At 49.1% G+C, this 14,690-nt stretch overlaps 1 protein-coding gene across 4 annotated transcripts in view; it reads right to left on the bottom strand.

Annotated features, from left to right (window-relative positions):
* AK4 (adenylate kinase 4) overlaps positions 1-14,690 on the bottom strand; it is a 38,959-nt gene that overhangs the window by 5,977 nt on the left and 18,292 nt on the right. For 2 of the 4 annotated variants that reach the window (XM_038752515.1, XM_038752516.1), the window contains exons 2-3: positions 5,803-5,922; positions 45-217 (exon numbers count right to left, since the gene is read on the bottom strand). In XM_038752515.1, the coding sequence (XP_038608443.1) occupies positions 45-217; positions 5,803-5,922 (293 nt within the window). The remainder of the gene's footprint in view (positions 1-44; positions 218-5,802; positions 5,923-14,690) is intronic. The other 2 variants (XM_038752517.1, XM_038752518.1) reach the window with 1 other exon arrangement.

Genomic DNA, 14,690 nt, shown 5'->3' with positions numbered 1-14,690 from the left:
ATACCATAATGAAGCCACTTTCCACTATGCACACGGTTTCTTACGTGGACGAGGGGCGGGTTGAATTCCAGATTGTACACTCGCCCGCTGGACGGGTGGATCCAACGTCTGCTCAGACGATCCTTCAGCGTCTCGAACGGGATGTTCAGGCTGATCACGAGGTCCAGCTCGCACACCATGTCGAGGGCTTCGGCCTGGACCAGCGTCCGTGGAAATCCTGAAGACGGGAAGACCCGGACGGACTGATTAAGGACCCCGTCGCCCCACCCCCGTCCCCGGGCCCCAGGAAAAAGCGCGGGCTCACACAAAGACTCACACCTCCTCGCAGGTGGCAGGAAGGGAATTTGAGCGGAAGATGGGAGAGTCCGAAACAGACCTGGAATTCGGCACCGCGGGCAAAGATTATGCCACTTGGAGAACCGGAGAATGGGGACTCCTGACTCCAATTGGGCTGAAATGGGGTTGGGCCTAACTTTTACATCTTTGCCACTCAGCTAGGCCATGGGAGCAAGGAGGGAGTCAGCACTGGAGGCAGGAGCATGGAAGGGTGGCCATTCCCAACTGGGCAGTGATGCCGAGGAAAGACAGAGGGGATGAGGGGAAGAAGCTCCTGGGCTCAGGGAACATTAAAGCACGACCCAATCCATCCTGCTTCATGGGCAGCAGCCTGGCACAGTGGCTAGAGCCCGGACTTGGGAGTCAGAAGGTAATCAATCAATCGTATTTATTGAGCGCTTACTGTGTGCAGAGCACTGTACTAAGCGCTTGAAGGTAATGAATTCTAATCCCAGCTTTGCCACTTGTCTGCTGTGTGACCTTAGGCAAGTTGACTTCACTTCTCTGGGCCTCAGTTCCCTCATCTGCAAAATGGGGATTGAGACTATGAGTCCCATGTGGGACAGGGACTGTGTCCAACCCGATTTGCTTGTATCCACCCCTGCGCTTAGTACAGTACCTGGCACATAGAAAGTGCTTAACATAATAATAATAATCAATGAGTGCTTACTGAGTGCAGCACACTGTACTGAGTGCTTGAGAGAAGACAGTAGAGTTGGTAGATTCGATCACTACCCATCAGGAACTTGTAATACTAGTAATAATTATTACGATATTTGTTAAGCACATACTAAGTGCCAACCCCTGATCTACGCACTAGGGTAGATACAAGCTAATTAGGTTGGACCCAGTCCCTGTCCTACATGGAGCTCACAGTCTTAATCCCCATTTTGCAGTTGAGAAAACTGAGGCCCAGAGAAGTACAGCGATTTACCCAAAGTCACACATCAGGCATGTGGCAGAGTCGGAATTAGAACCCACAACCTCGGACTCTCAGGCCAGGGCTCTTTCTACTAGGCCAGGCTGCTTTCCTAGTGAGCCATTTAGTGCATTCTAGTGGTCCCATTTGCGACCGGGCACCTACTACTAGTAATAATAATAACGATGGTATCTGTTAAGCGCTTACTATGTGCAAAGCGCTGTTCTAAGCGGTGGGGTAGGGACTGTCTCTATATGTTGCCAACTTGTACTTCCCAAGCGCTTAGTACAGTGCTCTGCACACAGTAAGCGCTCAATAAATAGGATCGAATAAATGAATGAATGAAGGTGATCAGGTTGTCCCACGGGGAGCTCACAGACTTAATCCCCATTTTATAGATGAGGTAACTGAGGCCCAGAGAAGTTAGGTGACTTGCCCAAGGTCACACAGCTGACAAGTGGCGGAGCAGGGATTTGAACCCTTGGCCTGTGACTCCCAAGCCTGGGCTCTTTCCGCTGAGCCACGCTGCTTGGGCAGAGCACTGTACTGGGCACTTGGGGGTCTTCTACAAAAGCAGCAGTGTGGAGCGGTATGGCCTAGTGGGTAGAGCATGGGGTTGGGAAGCAGAGAGACCAGGGTTCTACTGTGTGCTGCGTGACCTTGGATAAGTCACTTAAGTTCACTGGGCCTCGCTGCTTCTCCAGATGAATTCATTCATTTAATCATATTTATTGAGCGCTTACTGCGTGCAGAGCACTGTACTAAGCGCTTGGGAAGTCCAAGTTGGCAACATCTAGAGACAGTCCCTACCCAACAGTGTGCTCGCAGTCTAGTCTGAGCCCTGGGCTCAGGGCACCATTTGTGGCACACAGTTGGCGGGGCCCTACCTAACACCGGGGCTGAAGGTCACTTAGGCCGCTCCAAAAACCCCTGAAATATTAAATGTTTCCAACCCCGGGTGCCAGGGCCAAGCTACTCATTTGCAAGCCCCGGTCACTGGGCAAACCACTTTCCGGGAAGAACGCTGCCCAGCGTCCCCTGCTCTTTAGCCGAGAGTCCCTTGGAAACAAGCCATCGCCCTTGCGAGTGGGAAGCGGTGGAAACCAGTCCTGGGAGTCGGAAGGACCCGAGTTCGAATCCCGCCTCTGCCCCTTGTCGGCTGGGTGACCTCGGAAGAGTTACTTCCCTGCTCCGTACCTCAGTTCCCTCGTCTGTCAAATGGGGATGCAGTCTCGTGTGGGACAGGGACTGTGTCCAATCTGACTGTATGCCTTCATTCAATCATATTTATTGAGCGCTTACGGTGTGCAGAGCACTGTGCTAAGCGCTTGGGAGAGTAAGATACCTAGTACCTTGGCACATAGAGAGTACTTAACAAATACCGTATAAAGAAAAGCAGTCAATCCATCGATCGTATTTATTGAGCGCTTACCGTGTGCAGAGCACTGTACTAAGCACTTGGGAGAGTACGATACCTAGTACCTTTTAGACTGTGAGCCCACTGTTGGGTAGGGACTGTCTCTATATGTTGCCAACTTGTACTTCCCAAGCGCTTAGTACAGTGCTCTGCACACAGTAAGCGCTCAATAAATATGATTGATGATGATAGTACCTTGGCACATAGAAAGTACTTAAATACCATATAAAGAAAAGCAGTGAATCCATTGATCGTATTTATTGAGCGCTTATCATGTTCAGAGCACTGTACTAAGCGCTTGGGAGAGTATGATACCTAGTACCTTGGCACATAGAGAGTACTTAAATACCATATAAAGAAAATCAGTCAATCCATCGATCGTATTTATTGAGCGCTTACCATGTGCAGAGCACTGTACTAAGCGCTTGGGAGAGTACGATACCTAGTACCTTGGCACATAGAAAGTAGTTAACAAATACCATATAAAGAAAAGCAGTCAATCCATCGATCGTATTTATTGAGCGCTTACCATGTGCAGAGCACTGTACTAAGCGCTTGGGAGAGTACGATACCTAGTACCTTGGCACATAGAAAGTAGTTAACAAATACCATATAAAGAAAAGCAGTCAATCCATCGATCGTATTTATTGAGCGCTTACCATGTGCAGAGCACCGTACTAAGCGCTTGGGAGAGTACGATACCTAGTACCTTGGCACATAGAAAGTACTTAACAAATACCATGTAAAGAAAAGCAGTCAATCCATCGATCGTATTTATTGAGTGCTTACCATGTGCACAGCACTGTACTAGGCGCTTGGGAGAGTACGATACCTAGTACCTTGGCACATAGAGAGTACTTAACAAATACCATATAAAGAAAAGCAGTCAATCTATCAATCGCATTTATTGAGCGCTTACCATGTGCAGAGCACTGTACTAAGCACTTGGGAGAGTATGATACCTAGTACCTTGGCACATAGAAAGTACTTAACAAATACCATGTAAGGAAAAGCAGTCAATCCATTGATCGTATTTATTGAGCGCTTATCATGTGCAGAGCCCGGATTATCTTTGTCCAGAAACGCTCTGGGCATATTACTCCCCTCCTCAAAAACCTCCAATGGCTCCCAATCAATCTGCGCATCAGGCAGAAACTCCTCACCCTGGGCTTCAAGGCTGTCCATCACCTCGCCCCCTCCTACCTCACCTCCCTTCTCTCCTTCTACTGCCCAGCCCGCACCCTCCGCTCCTCCACCACTAATCTCCTCACTGTACCTCGCTCTCGCCTGTCCCGCCATCGACCCCCGGCCCACGTCATCCCCCGGGCCCGGAATGCCCCCAATCCCTCTGCCCATCCGCCAAGCTAGCTCTCTTCCTCCCTTCAAGGCCCTGCTGAGAGCTCACCTCCTCCAGGAGGCCTTCCCAAACTGAGCCCCTTCCTTCCTCTCCCCCTCGTCCCCCTCTCCATCCCCCTCGTCTTACCTCCTTCCCTTCCCCACAGCACCTGTATATATGGATATATGTTTGTACATATTTATTACTCTATTTATTTATTTTACTTGTTCCTATCTATTCTATTTATTTTATTTTGTTAGTGTGTTTGGTTTTGTTCTCCGTCTCCCCCTTTTAGACTGTGAGCCCACTGTTGGGTAGGGACTATCTCTATATGTTGCCAACTTGTACTTCCCAAGCGCTTAGTACAGTGCTCTGCACACAGTAAGCGCTCAATAAATACAATTGAATGAATGAATGAATGAATGAATGCCAGTAAGCCTAGTCTAGTCTGGTAAGCCAGTCTAGTCTTCTAGACTGTGAGCCTGCTGTTGGGTAGGGACCGTCTCTATATGTTGCCAACTTGTACTTCCCAAGCGCTTAGTACAGTGCTCTGCACACAGTAAGCGCTCAATAAATACGATTGAATGAATGAATGAATGAATGAATGCCAGGCACTGTACTGAGCACTGGGGTAGGTACAAGCAAATCAGGTTGGACACAGTCCCTGTCCCACGTGGGGCTCACAGACTCAATCCCCCTTCTACAGATGAGGTAACTAAGGCCCAGAGACGTGAAGTGACTTGCCCAAGGTCACACAGCCGACAAGTGGCAGAGCCAGGATTAGAACCCATGATCTTCTGACTTCCGGGCCCGTGTTCAATCTACTGTGCTACGCAGAAGGGAAAGAGGGAGGGAAAGAGGAAGGCAAGGAAAGAGGGAGAGAGGGAAGGAAAGGGCATGGTAAGGGAGGGAAGCCGGGAGGGGAGATGGAGGGGGAGGTAGGTGGAGGGAAGGAAGGGGACGAAGCAGCGTGGCTCAGTGGAAACAGCACAGGCTTTGGAGTCAGAGGTCGTGGGTTCAAATCCCAACTCCGCCACTTGTCAGCTGTGTGACTTTGGGCAAGTCATTTCACTTCTCTGGGCCTCAGTTCCCTCATCTGGAAAATGGGGATGAAGTCCGTGAGCCCCCCGTGGGACAACCTGATCACCTTGTATTTTGGGCAAGTCACTTCACTTCTCTGGGCCTCAGTTCCCTCATCTGGAAAATGGGGGTAAAGACTGTGAGCCCCCCATGGGACAACCTGATCACCTTGTATTTTGGGCAAGTCACTTCATTTCTCTGGGCCTCAGTGACCTCATCTGGAAAATGGGGATAAAGCCTGTGAGCCCCCCGTGGGACAACCTGATCACTTATTCTGGGCAAGTCACTTCACTTCTCTGGGCCTCAGTTCCCTCATCTGGAAAATGGGGGTGAAGACTGTGAGCCCCCCGTGGGACAACCTGATCACCTTGTATTTTGGGCAAGTCACTTCACTTCTCTGGGCCTCAGTGACCTCATCTGGAAAATGGGGATGAAGACTGTGAGCCCCCCGTGGGACAACCTGATCACCCTGTATTTTGGGCGAGTCACTTCACTTCTCTGGGCCTCAGTTCCCTCATCTGGAAAATGGGGATGAAGACTGTGAGCCCCCCGTGGGACAAGCTGATCACCTTGTATCCCCCCCCAGCGCTTAGAACAGTGCTTTGCGAATAGTAAGCGCTTAATAAATGCCATTATTATTGTTATTATTATTAATTTTAGGGATCGGGTGAGGGTTTTGGACCAGAAGGCAGCCCCCCGGCCAGCTCGGCTTACCGTCCAGGAGCCAGGGTTGGTGCCGCCTATGTTCCAGCTCGCTCAGCATGACCCGTGTGATCACGTCATCCGGGACTAAGAGCCCTTGTTCAATGTACTGTTTGGCTAACACACCGGCTTCTAAGCACAGGCAGAGAGAGGGGGGGAAAAGAAAACAAGACTCAAAAAGGAGGCCTCCAGGAGGACGGCGGGTGACCCGTCTAGCCTCAGTCGCGCCTCAAATCATGTTTCCCCCACATCTCCTCCCCACCTCAACCCGTTGCTACATAATAATAATAATAATAGTACTTCCCAAGCACTTAGTACAGTGCTCTGCACACAGTAAGCGCTCAATAAGTACGATTAAATGAATGAATGAATAGTATTTGTTAAGCTCTTACTACGGGGCTGGAGCTGTGCTAAGCGCTGGGGTGGATCCAAGCAAATCGGGTTGGACCCAGTCCCCGTCCCACACGGGGCTCACAGTCTCAATCAATCAATCAATCGTATTTATTGAGCGCTTACTGTGTGCAGAGCACTGGACTAAGCGCTTGGGAAGTCCAAGTTGGCAACATAGAGAGACAGTCCCTACCCAACAGTGGGCTCACAGTCTAAAAGGGGGAGACGGAGAACAAAACCAAACATACTAACAAAATAAAATAAATAGAATAGCTATGTACAAGTAAAATAAATAAATGAATAAATAGAGTAATAAATATGTACAAACCCCATTTGACAGATGTTTGTTCTGACGACTTTGACACCTGTCTGCATTCATTCATTCATTCATTCAATCATATTTACTGAGCGCTTACTGTGTGCAGAGCACTGGACTAAGCGCTTGGGAAGTCCAAGTTGGCAACATATAGAGACAGTCCCTACCCAACAGTGGGCTCACAGTCTAAAAGGGGGAGATGGAGAACAAAACCAAACATACTAACAAAATAAAATAAATAGAATAGCTATGTACAAGTAAAATAAATAAATGAATAGAGTAATAAATATGTACAAACCCCATTTGACAGATGTTTGTTCTGACGACTTTGACACCTGTCTGCATTCATTCATTCATTCAATCCTATTTATTGAGCGCTTACTGTGTGCAGAGCACTGTACTAAGCGCTTGGGAAGTCCAAGTTGGCAACATATAGAGATGGTCCCTACCCAACAGCGGGCTCAAAGTCTAGAAGGGGGAGACAGACGACAAAACAAAACATATTAACAGGTGTTTTGCGGGCGGTGGTGTGTGTGGAAAAAATGCTATACTTCGCTAAATGCTAAGCTCTATCCACTAGACGACCACACTGCTCGCTGCCAGCACTTGTCGGCTGTGTGACCTTGGGCAAATCACTTACCTTCTCTGGGCGTCAGTCGCTTCATCTGTCAAATGGGAATTAAGACCGGAGCCCCGTGTGGGACACGGACTGCGTCCAACCTGATCATTCATTCATTCATTCAATCGCATTTATTGAGTGTTTACTGTGTGCAGAGCACTGTACTAAGCGCTTAGGAAGTACAAGCTGGCAACATATAGAGATGGTCCCTACCCAACAACGGGCTCGCAGTCTTGAAGGGGGTGACAGACAACAAAACAAAACATGTGGACAGGTGTCAAGTCATCAGAATAAATAGAAATAAAGCTAGATGTACATCATTAAGAAAATAAATAGAATGGTAAATATGTACAAGTAAAATAAATAGAGTAATAAATCTGTACAAACATATATACAGGTGCTGTGGGGAGGGGAAGGAGGTAAGGCAGGGAGGATGGGAGGAGAGGAAGGAGGGGGCTCAGTCTGGGAAGGCCTCCCGGAGGAGGTGAGCTCTCAGTAGGGCCCCCAATTAGAGAAGCAACATCACCTAGTGGCAAGAGTACGGGCTCTATATGTTGCCAACTTGTACTTCCCAAGCGCTTAGTACAGTGCTCTGCACACAGTAAGCGCTCAATAAATACAATTGAATGAATGAATGATCAGAGGGGAGCTACAGTCTGTCCCACTTCGTGCTCTAAGATGTTCACTCATTCACTCAATTGTATTTACTGAGCGATTACTGTATGCAAAGCGCTATACTAAGCGCTTGGGAGAGTACCATATAACAGACACATTCCCAGCCCACAATGAGTTCGCAGAGGGGGACGATGTAAGGCAGTGCGTGCCCATTTGGCAGATGGGGGAACTGAGACTCAGAGAGGTTAAACTCTCCCGCCGAGACTTTGAGCCCCACAGGGGACAGGGGCTGCATCCCATTTGATGATCCTCAATCCACCACACTGCTTAGCTCAGAGTTTGACACTTAGTAAGTGCTTCAGAAATGCCATTCCCAGTCTATTTCACACGCAAAAATGCCAAGAATTCCTTGGCATCCTGGTGATGGCTGGCGGCATTCTATTTCTGTGGGCATGCCCAACCTCCCTGCATTTGGAAGACAAACCAGGGCACACTAGACAAAGAGCCTCTGAGAAATCCCATCCCTCTAGGAAGGAAAGGATTAGTAAGAATAATTATAATTATGGTATTTGTTAAGCACTTACTATGTGCCAGGCACTGTACTGAGCGCTGGGGTGGATACAAGGAAATCAGGTTGGACACAATCCCTGTCCCACGTGGGGCTCACAATCTCAATCCCCATTTTACAGATGAGGTAACTGAGGTACAAAAAGGTAAAGTGACTTGCCCAAGGTCACACAGCGGACAAGTGGAGCCAGGATTAGAACCCATGACCTCCTGATGGCCCGCCCTCTCTCCACTATGCCATGCTGCTTCTCAGCATTAGAGGATTAGATTAGAGTTGGTTTGCGAGCCGCTGCGGATTATTATTTCCTTAACCTCGAAATTACATCATCATCATAATAATTGTGGTATTTGTTAAGATCTTTCTACGTGCCAAGCACTGTACTAAGCACCGCGGTAGATACAAAATCATCAGGTCCCACGTGGGGCTAACAGTTTAAATAGGAAAGGGAACAGGTTTTGAATCCCCATTTTACAGATGAGAAGCGGCATAGAGTAGGAGATAGAGCACGTGTCTGGGAGAGTCGGAAGGTCATGGGTTCTAATCCCAGCTTGGCCATTTGTCTGCTGTGTGACCTTGGGCAAGTCGCGTCACGTCTCTGGGCCTCAGCTTCCTCACCTGTAAAACGGGGATTGAGACTGTGAGCCCCATGTGAGACGGGGACTGTGTTCAACCCGATTAGCTTGTATCTACACCAACGCTTAGTACATCGCCTGGCACATAGTAAGTGCTTAACAAATTGGAGAAGCAGCGTGGCTCAGTGGAGAAGAGCACGGGCTTTGCAGTCAGAGATCCTGGGTTCAAACCCCGGCTCCGCCAATTGTCAGCTGGGTGACTTTGGGCAAGTCACTTCACTTCTCTGTGCCTCAGTGACCTCATCTGTAAAATGGAGGCCTGAGACTGTGAGCCCCACGTGGGACAACCTGATCACCTTGTAACCTCCCCAGTGCTTAGAACAGTGCTTTGCACATAGTAAGCGCTTAATAAATGTCATTATTATTAACAAATACCATAAAAAAATACATCGCACTGATTGACTGTTTGACTGATTGTTCACCCTATCTACATCCATCTTGCTCCCGAAAACTTCCATTCTGGGTCCCTCGATCTAGGCCGTAAACTCGCTGTGGGCGGGGAATGCGTCTGTTACATCGTTATGTTGTACTCTCCCAAGTGCATAGTACAGTGCTCTGTGCACAGGAAATGATCAATAAATACGATTGACCGATTAGTTGAAGGGAGGCTCAGAGTCACGATTCTTGGATCCTGAGCCTCCGGGGCAGGCAGGGAGCAGGGACCAGGTCTATTTCCCACCCAAGTCCTTTTTCCCCAGCACTTAGCACACAGTAGGTGCTCAGTCAATGGTACCAATTGCTCCCAATTCCCCCTCTGGTGCCTCCTCTCCCTCTCTCAGACAAGAATTCCCCACCTTCTTCGGCCACGTTTGGTCCCTTCAGGTTAAGACACGACTCCGTTCGGTTTCAGGGCGCCAGCCAAGGGACAAACGCCAGGATACCCTTATTATCCTGATGAAGGATCCAGCAGAAGAATCATCATCATCATCAATCGTATTTATTGAGCGCTTACTATGTGCACAGCACTGTACTAAGCGCTTGGGAAGTACAAATTGGCAACATATAGAGACAGTCCCTACCCAACAGTGGGCTCACATCCAGGAAGTTTTGCAACTTCTGGAAGAGGTTGTGCGGGAAACGGAGCACTGCTAGTGGAATCAACACCACAGGTCTGGGGCTACTGGGTATCATCATCATCATCATCATCAATCGTATTTATTGAGCGCTTACTGTGTGCAGAGCACTGTACTAAGCGCTTGGGAAGTCCAAGTTGGCAACATATAGAGACGGTCCCTACCTACAACAGTGGGCTCACAGTCTAAAAGGGGGAGTCAGGGGGAGTCAAGTGCTTAGTACAGTGCTCAAGCGCTTAGTACAGTGCTCAAGCGCTTAGTACAGTGCTCTGCACATAGTAAGCGCTCAATAAATACGATTGATGATGAGTCAGGTATGACCCACCCTGCACAGGTGTTAGACTTGGCAAGTTCAATCAGACAAGCACCAGGGGCTTAAAAAATAGCACAATTATTAAACTCTCTCTCCTCCCCACAGACTCAATAAATCAGTATTATGTGCCCAGTACAGTGCTGGGCTTGTAATAAGTGCCCCATACAAGGCGCAGTAATAATAACAATAATAATGGCATTTATTAAGCGCTTACTATGTGCTAAGCACTGTTCTAAGTGCTGGGGAGGTTACAAGGTGATCGGGTTGTCCCACGGGGGGCTCACAGTCTTCATCCCCATTTTACAGATGAGGGAACTGAGGCCCAGAGAAGTGAAGTGACTTGCCCAAAGTCACACAGCTGACAATTGGCAGAGCCGGGATTTGAACCCATGACCTCTGACTCCAAAGCTCGGGCTCTTTCCAGTGAGCCATGCTGCTTCTCCAGACCTGTGCTCTACACTCAGCGGTCAGTAAATACTCCTGCCCAAGGTGATGATTATGATTCATTTATTCAATCGTGTTTATTGAGCGCTTACTGTAGGCAGAGCACTGTGCTAAGTGCTTGGGAGAGGACAATAGAAGAACAAACAGACACATTCCCTGCCCACAGCAAGCTTACAGTCTAGAGGGAAGAGCCGGGAGGGAAGTGGGAAGCAGCATGGCTCAGTAGAAAGAGCCCGGGCTTTGGAGTCAGAGGCCGTGGGTTCAAATCCCGGCTCCGCCACTTGTCAGCTGTGTGACTTTGGGCAAGTCCCTTCACTTCTCTGGGCCTCAGTTCCCTTGTCTGTAAAATGGGGATGAAGACTGTGAGCCCCTCGTGGGACAACCTGATTACCTTGTATCTACCCCAGCGCTTGGAACAGTGCTTTGCACATAGTAAGCGCTTAACAAATACCAACATTATTATTATTATTATTATTATTATTAAGTGGGCAATGGAGGCGACCTCAGCTAGCGAGACCCTCCAACCTTCGCTCGGCCCCGATGGCCCGGGCGGGACTCCAGGCTATGGGCGATCCCATCCACTCGGAGCCCTCAAACCCCCTCGCTTCCACAACCCAGGGCACCCGCGGCCTTGGCACAACCACCTGACGGGCTGAGGCGGCGGCAATCCTGTCCAAGATTCCCCGAATTCCTTGGGGCCGAGGCCAGGCCCGTGGGATGGTCGGGATGGAGGAAGCCAGGAAACCGGGCAGCGGCCAGCTGAGAGCTCTGAGCGCCGTCCAACTCACAGGCAGAGGGAGGCCGCCCCGCCCCGCATGAGAGACCCAATCAGCCAATTGAATTTATTGAGCGCTCACCCTGCACAGGGCACTGTACTGAGCGCTTGGGAGTAGACAGTCTTCCAGCCTGTGAGCCCGCTATTGGGTACGGACTGTCTCTATATGTTGCTAACTTGTACTTCCCAAGCGCTTAATACAGTGCTCTGCACACAGTAAGCGCTCAATAAATGCAATTGAATGAATGAATGAGTACAATATAATAAAATAAATAAATAATAATGGCATTTATTGAGCGCTTACTATGTGCAAAGCACTGTTCTAAGCGCTGGGGAGGTTACAAGGTGATCAGGTTGTCCCACGGGGGAGCTCACAGTCTTCATCCCCATTTTACAGATGAGGTAACTGAGGCCCAGAGAAGTGAAGTGACTTGCCCAAAGTCACACAGCTGACAATTGGCAGAGCTGGGATTTGAACCCATGACCTCTGAGTCCAAAACCCGGGCTCTTTCCACTGAGCCATGCTGCTTCTCCTACTAGACACTCTAATGGACACACTCCCTGCCCCTAATGAGCTGACACCAAACGGACAGCAACCAAACTCCCAACTCATCCTCTATCCTCACAATGGCTCTGCCCAACCAGCCTGCACCACTGGGGGTGTGTAATAATAATAATAATAATAATAATAATAATAATAATAATGATGATGATGATGATGAACATATCTGTTGAGCGCTTACTATGTGCCAGGCACTGTACTAAGCTCTGGGGTGGACACAGTGCAGTCCCACATGGGGCTCACAGTCTCAATCCCCATTTGACAGATGAGGTCACTGAGGCCCAGAGAATTCATTCATTCAATCGTATTCATTGAGCGCTTACTGTGTGCAGAGCACTGTACTAAGCGCTTAGGAAGTACAAGTTGGCAACATATCGAGACAGTCCCTATCCACCAGTGGGCTCACGGTCTAGAAGGGGGAGACAGAGAACAAAACATATTTACAAAATAAAATAAATAGAATAAGTGACTTACCCAGGGTCACACAGCAGACAAGTGGCAGAGCCGGGATTTGAACCCATGGCCTTCTGATTCCCAGGCCCGGGCTCTAGCCACTACGCCATGCTGCTACGCATACACACACTCACACGAGCACACGTGTATACACACACCCGTTCACTACGGAAATGTTTGGCACTAGATACCATAACAATTTGGGAACCCAGTGACTGCTTCTCTCAGCACCTAGAACAGTGCTTGGCACTTAATAAGAGCTTAACAAATACCAGCATCATCATCCCGGTTCCCTCTGGGACCGGAGACGGGAGAGACAAGATGCAGGGAGGTCAGCGAGGCGGCCGATGCGGTGATCAGGACCAGATAGGAAAAGTGCTTGGTCAATGTAGTAGCCGTCCGGACGGAGAAGAAAGGGTGAATTGTAGCGATGTTGTGAAGGTAGAACCGATGTTATTTGGTGACAGATTGAATATGTGGGTAGATGAGAGAGATGAGTCGAAAAAAGCAGAAGGGAATATTATTCAGTCTTTGTTTTTTTGTTCCTTACCCCGTCGTATAGGCGTCACCACACACGTGTGCTGTGCTCACCCTTCCCCCGGAATGGGGGGCTCGGTGAGGGCCGTGTCTGATGCGGCTCGTTATTTATTGAGCACTTACTGCGTGCGGAGCACTGTACTAAGCGCTTGCCGCTGGGCCCCCTTTCATGCCCCCTTAGGAAGCAGATTGGCCTAATGGATAAGGCCTGAGCCTGGGAGTTGGAAGGAGTCTGCCGTGTGACCTTGAGCAAGTCACTTCATTTCTCTCAGAGGGCCTCTATTCCCTCACCTGTAAAATGGGGGTGAAGAATGTGAGCCCCTTATGGGTCAGACACTGTGTCCAACCCAATTTGCTTATATCCACCCTTGGCCTTAGTAATAATAATAATAATGGTGGTATTTGTTAAGCGCTTACTATGTGCAAAGCACTGTTCTAAGCGCTGGGGGGATACAAGGTGATCAGGTTGTCCCACTTGATCCCCATTTTACAGATGAGGTAAATGAGGCACAGAGAAGTTAAGTGGCTTGCCCAAGGTCACGCAGCTGACAAGCGGCAGAGGCAGGATTCATTAGTACAGTGACTGGCACATAGTAAGTGCTTAACAAATACTATTACTATTATAATACCTGGACTCTCTCCCAGGGGGTGCTCAGCTGGGGACACATCATCATCATCAATTGTATTTATTGAGCGCTTACTGTGTGCACAGCACTGTACTAAGCGCTTGGGAAGTACAAGTTTGCAACACATAGAGACAGTCCCTACCCAACAGTGGGCTCACAGTCTAAAAAGGGGGAGACTGAGAACAAAACCAAACATACTAACAAAATAAAATAAATAAATAGACACTGAGGGTGAGGCTGGGTGATTAGAAGAGGAGAGGGGGCACGCTCAGCGCTCTACTTGAGAGACGTCAATCCCTCCTCCCCTGCCCCCTGCCAGAATTGGCTGACCCCTCCGGGAAAGAGCAAATCTCTGAAAACCTCGCCCTTGACATCGCCGCTCACTGCTCGGGTAAATTATTCAGCCTGTGGCAGAAGCGGCATCTGGAGGGGTTGAAATTCCAGCCAACTCACTGCTCAGATGAATAATTCAGCTGTGATCGATGGCTCTCTGGCTCGAATTCATGAGAGAGCTAGAGGAAAAAATTTACTGTGAATTCTGATGCCCAGTGGTTTGAGCATGGGGTTAGGAGTCGGAAGGACCTGGGTTCTAAACCCGGCCCCGCCACTTGTCTGCTGTGTGAGACCCTGGGCAAGTCACTTCACTTCTCTGTGCCTCAGTTCCCTCAACTGTAAAAAGGGGATTAAGACTGTGAGCCCCACGTGGGATCCGGACCGTGTCCAACCTGATTAGCTTGTATCTACCCCAGCGGTTAACATAGAGTGAGCACCTAAGAAACACCATAAAAAATACTATGTGCTTGGGAAGTAGAAAATGAAGAAAGGCCACATTCCCTGCCCACAAGGATCTTACAGTCTGCCAGGATTCCTATTCCTTTCTCCCGGCGGCACGGCTGAATCCCAAAATACTGGGCTGATCTTCCTGGAAGGCCTGGAGCGCGTCAGGTCCAAGGCAGGTTTCAGACCAGGAGAATCAT

The sequence above is a fragment of the Tachyglossus aculeatus genome, chromosome 10 (genome assembly GCF_015852505.1).
Source record: "Tachyglossus aculeatus isolate mTacAcu1 chromosome 10, mTacAcu1.pri, whole genome shotgun sequence".
Classification (NCBI taxonomy): domain Eukaryota; kingdom Metazoa; phylum Chordata; class Mammalia; order Monotremata; family Tachyglossidae; genus Tachyglossus; species Tachyglossus aculeatus.
This window is presented reverse-complemented; position numbering and strand designations above follow the sequence as displayed.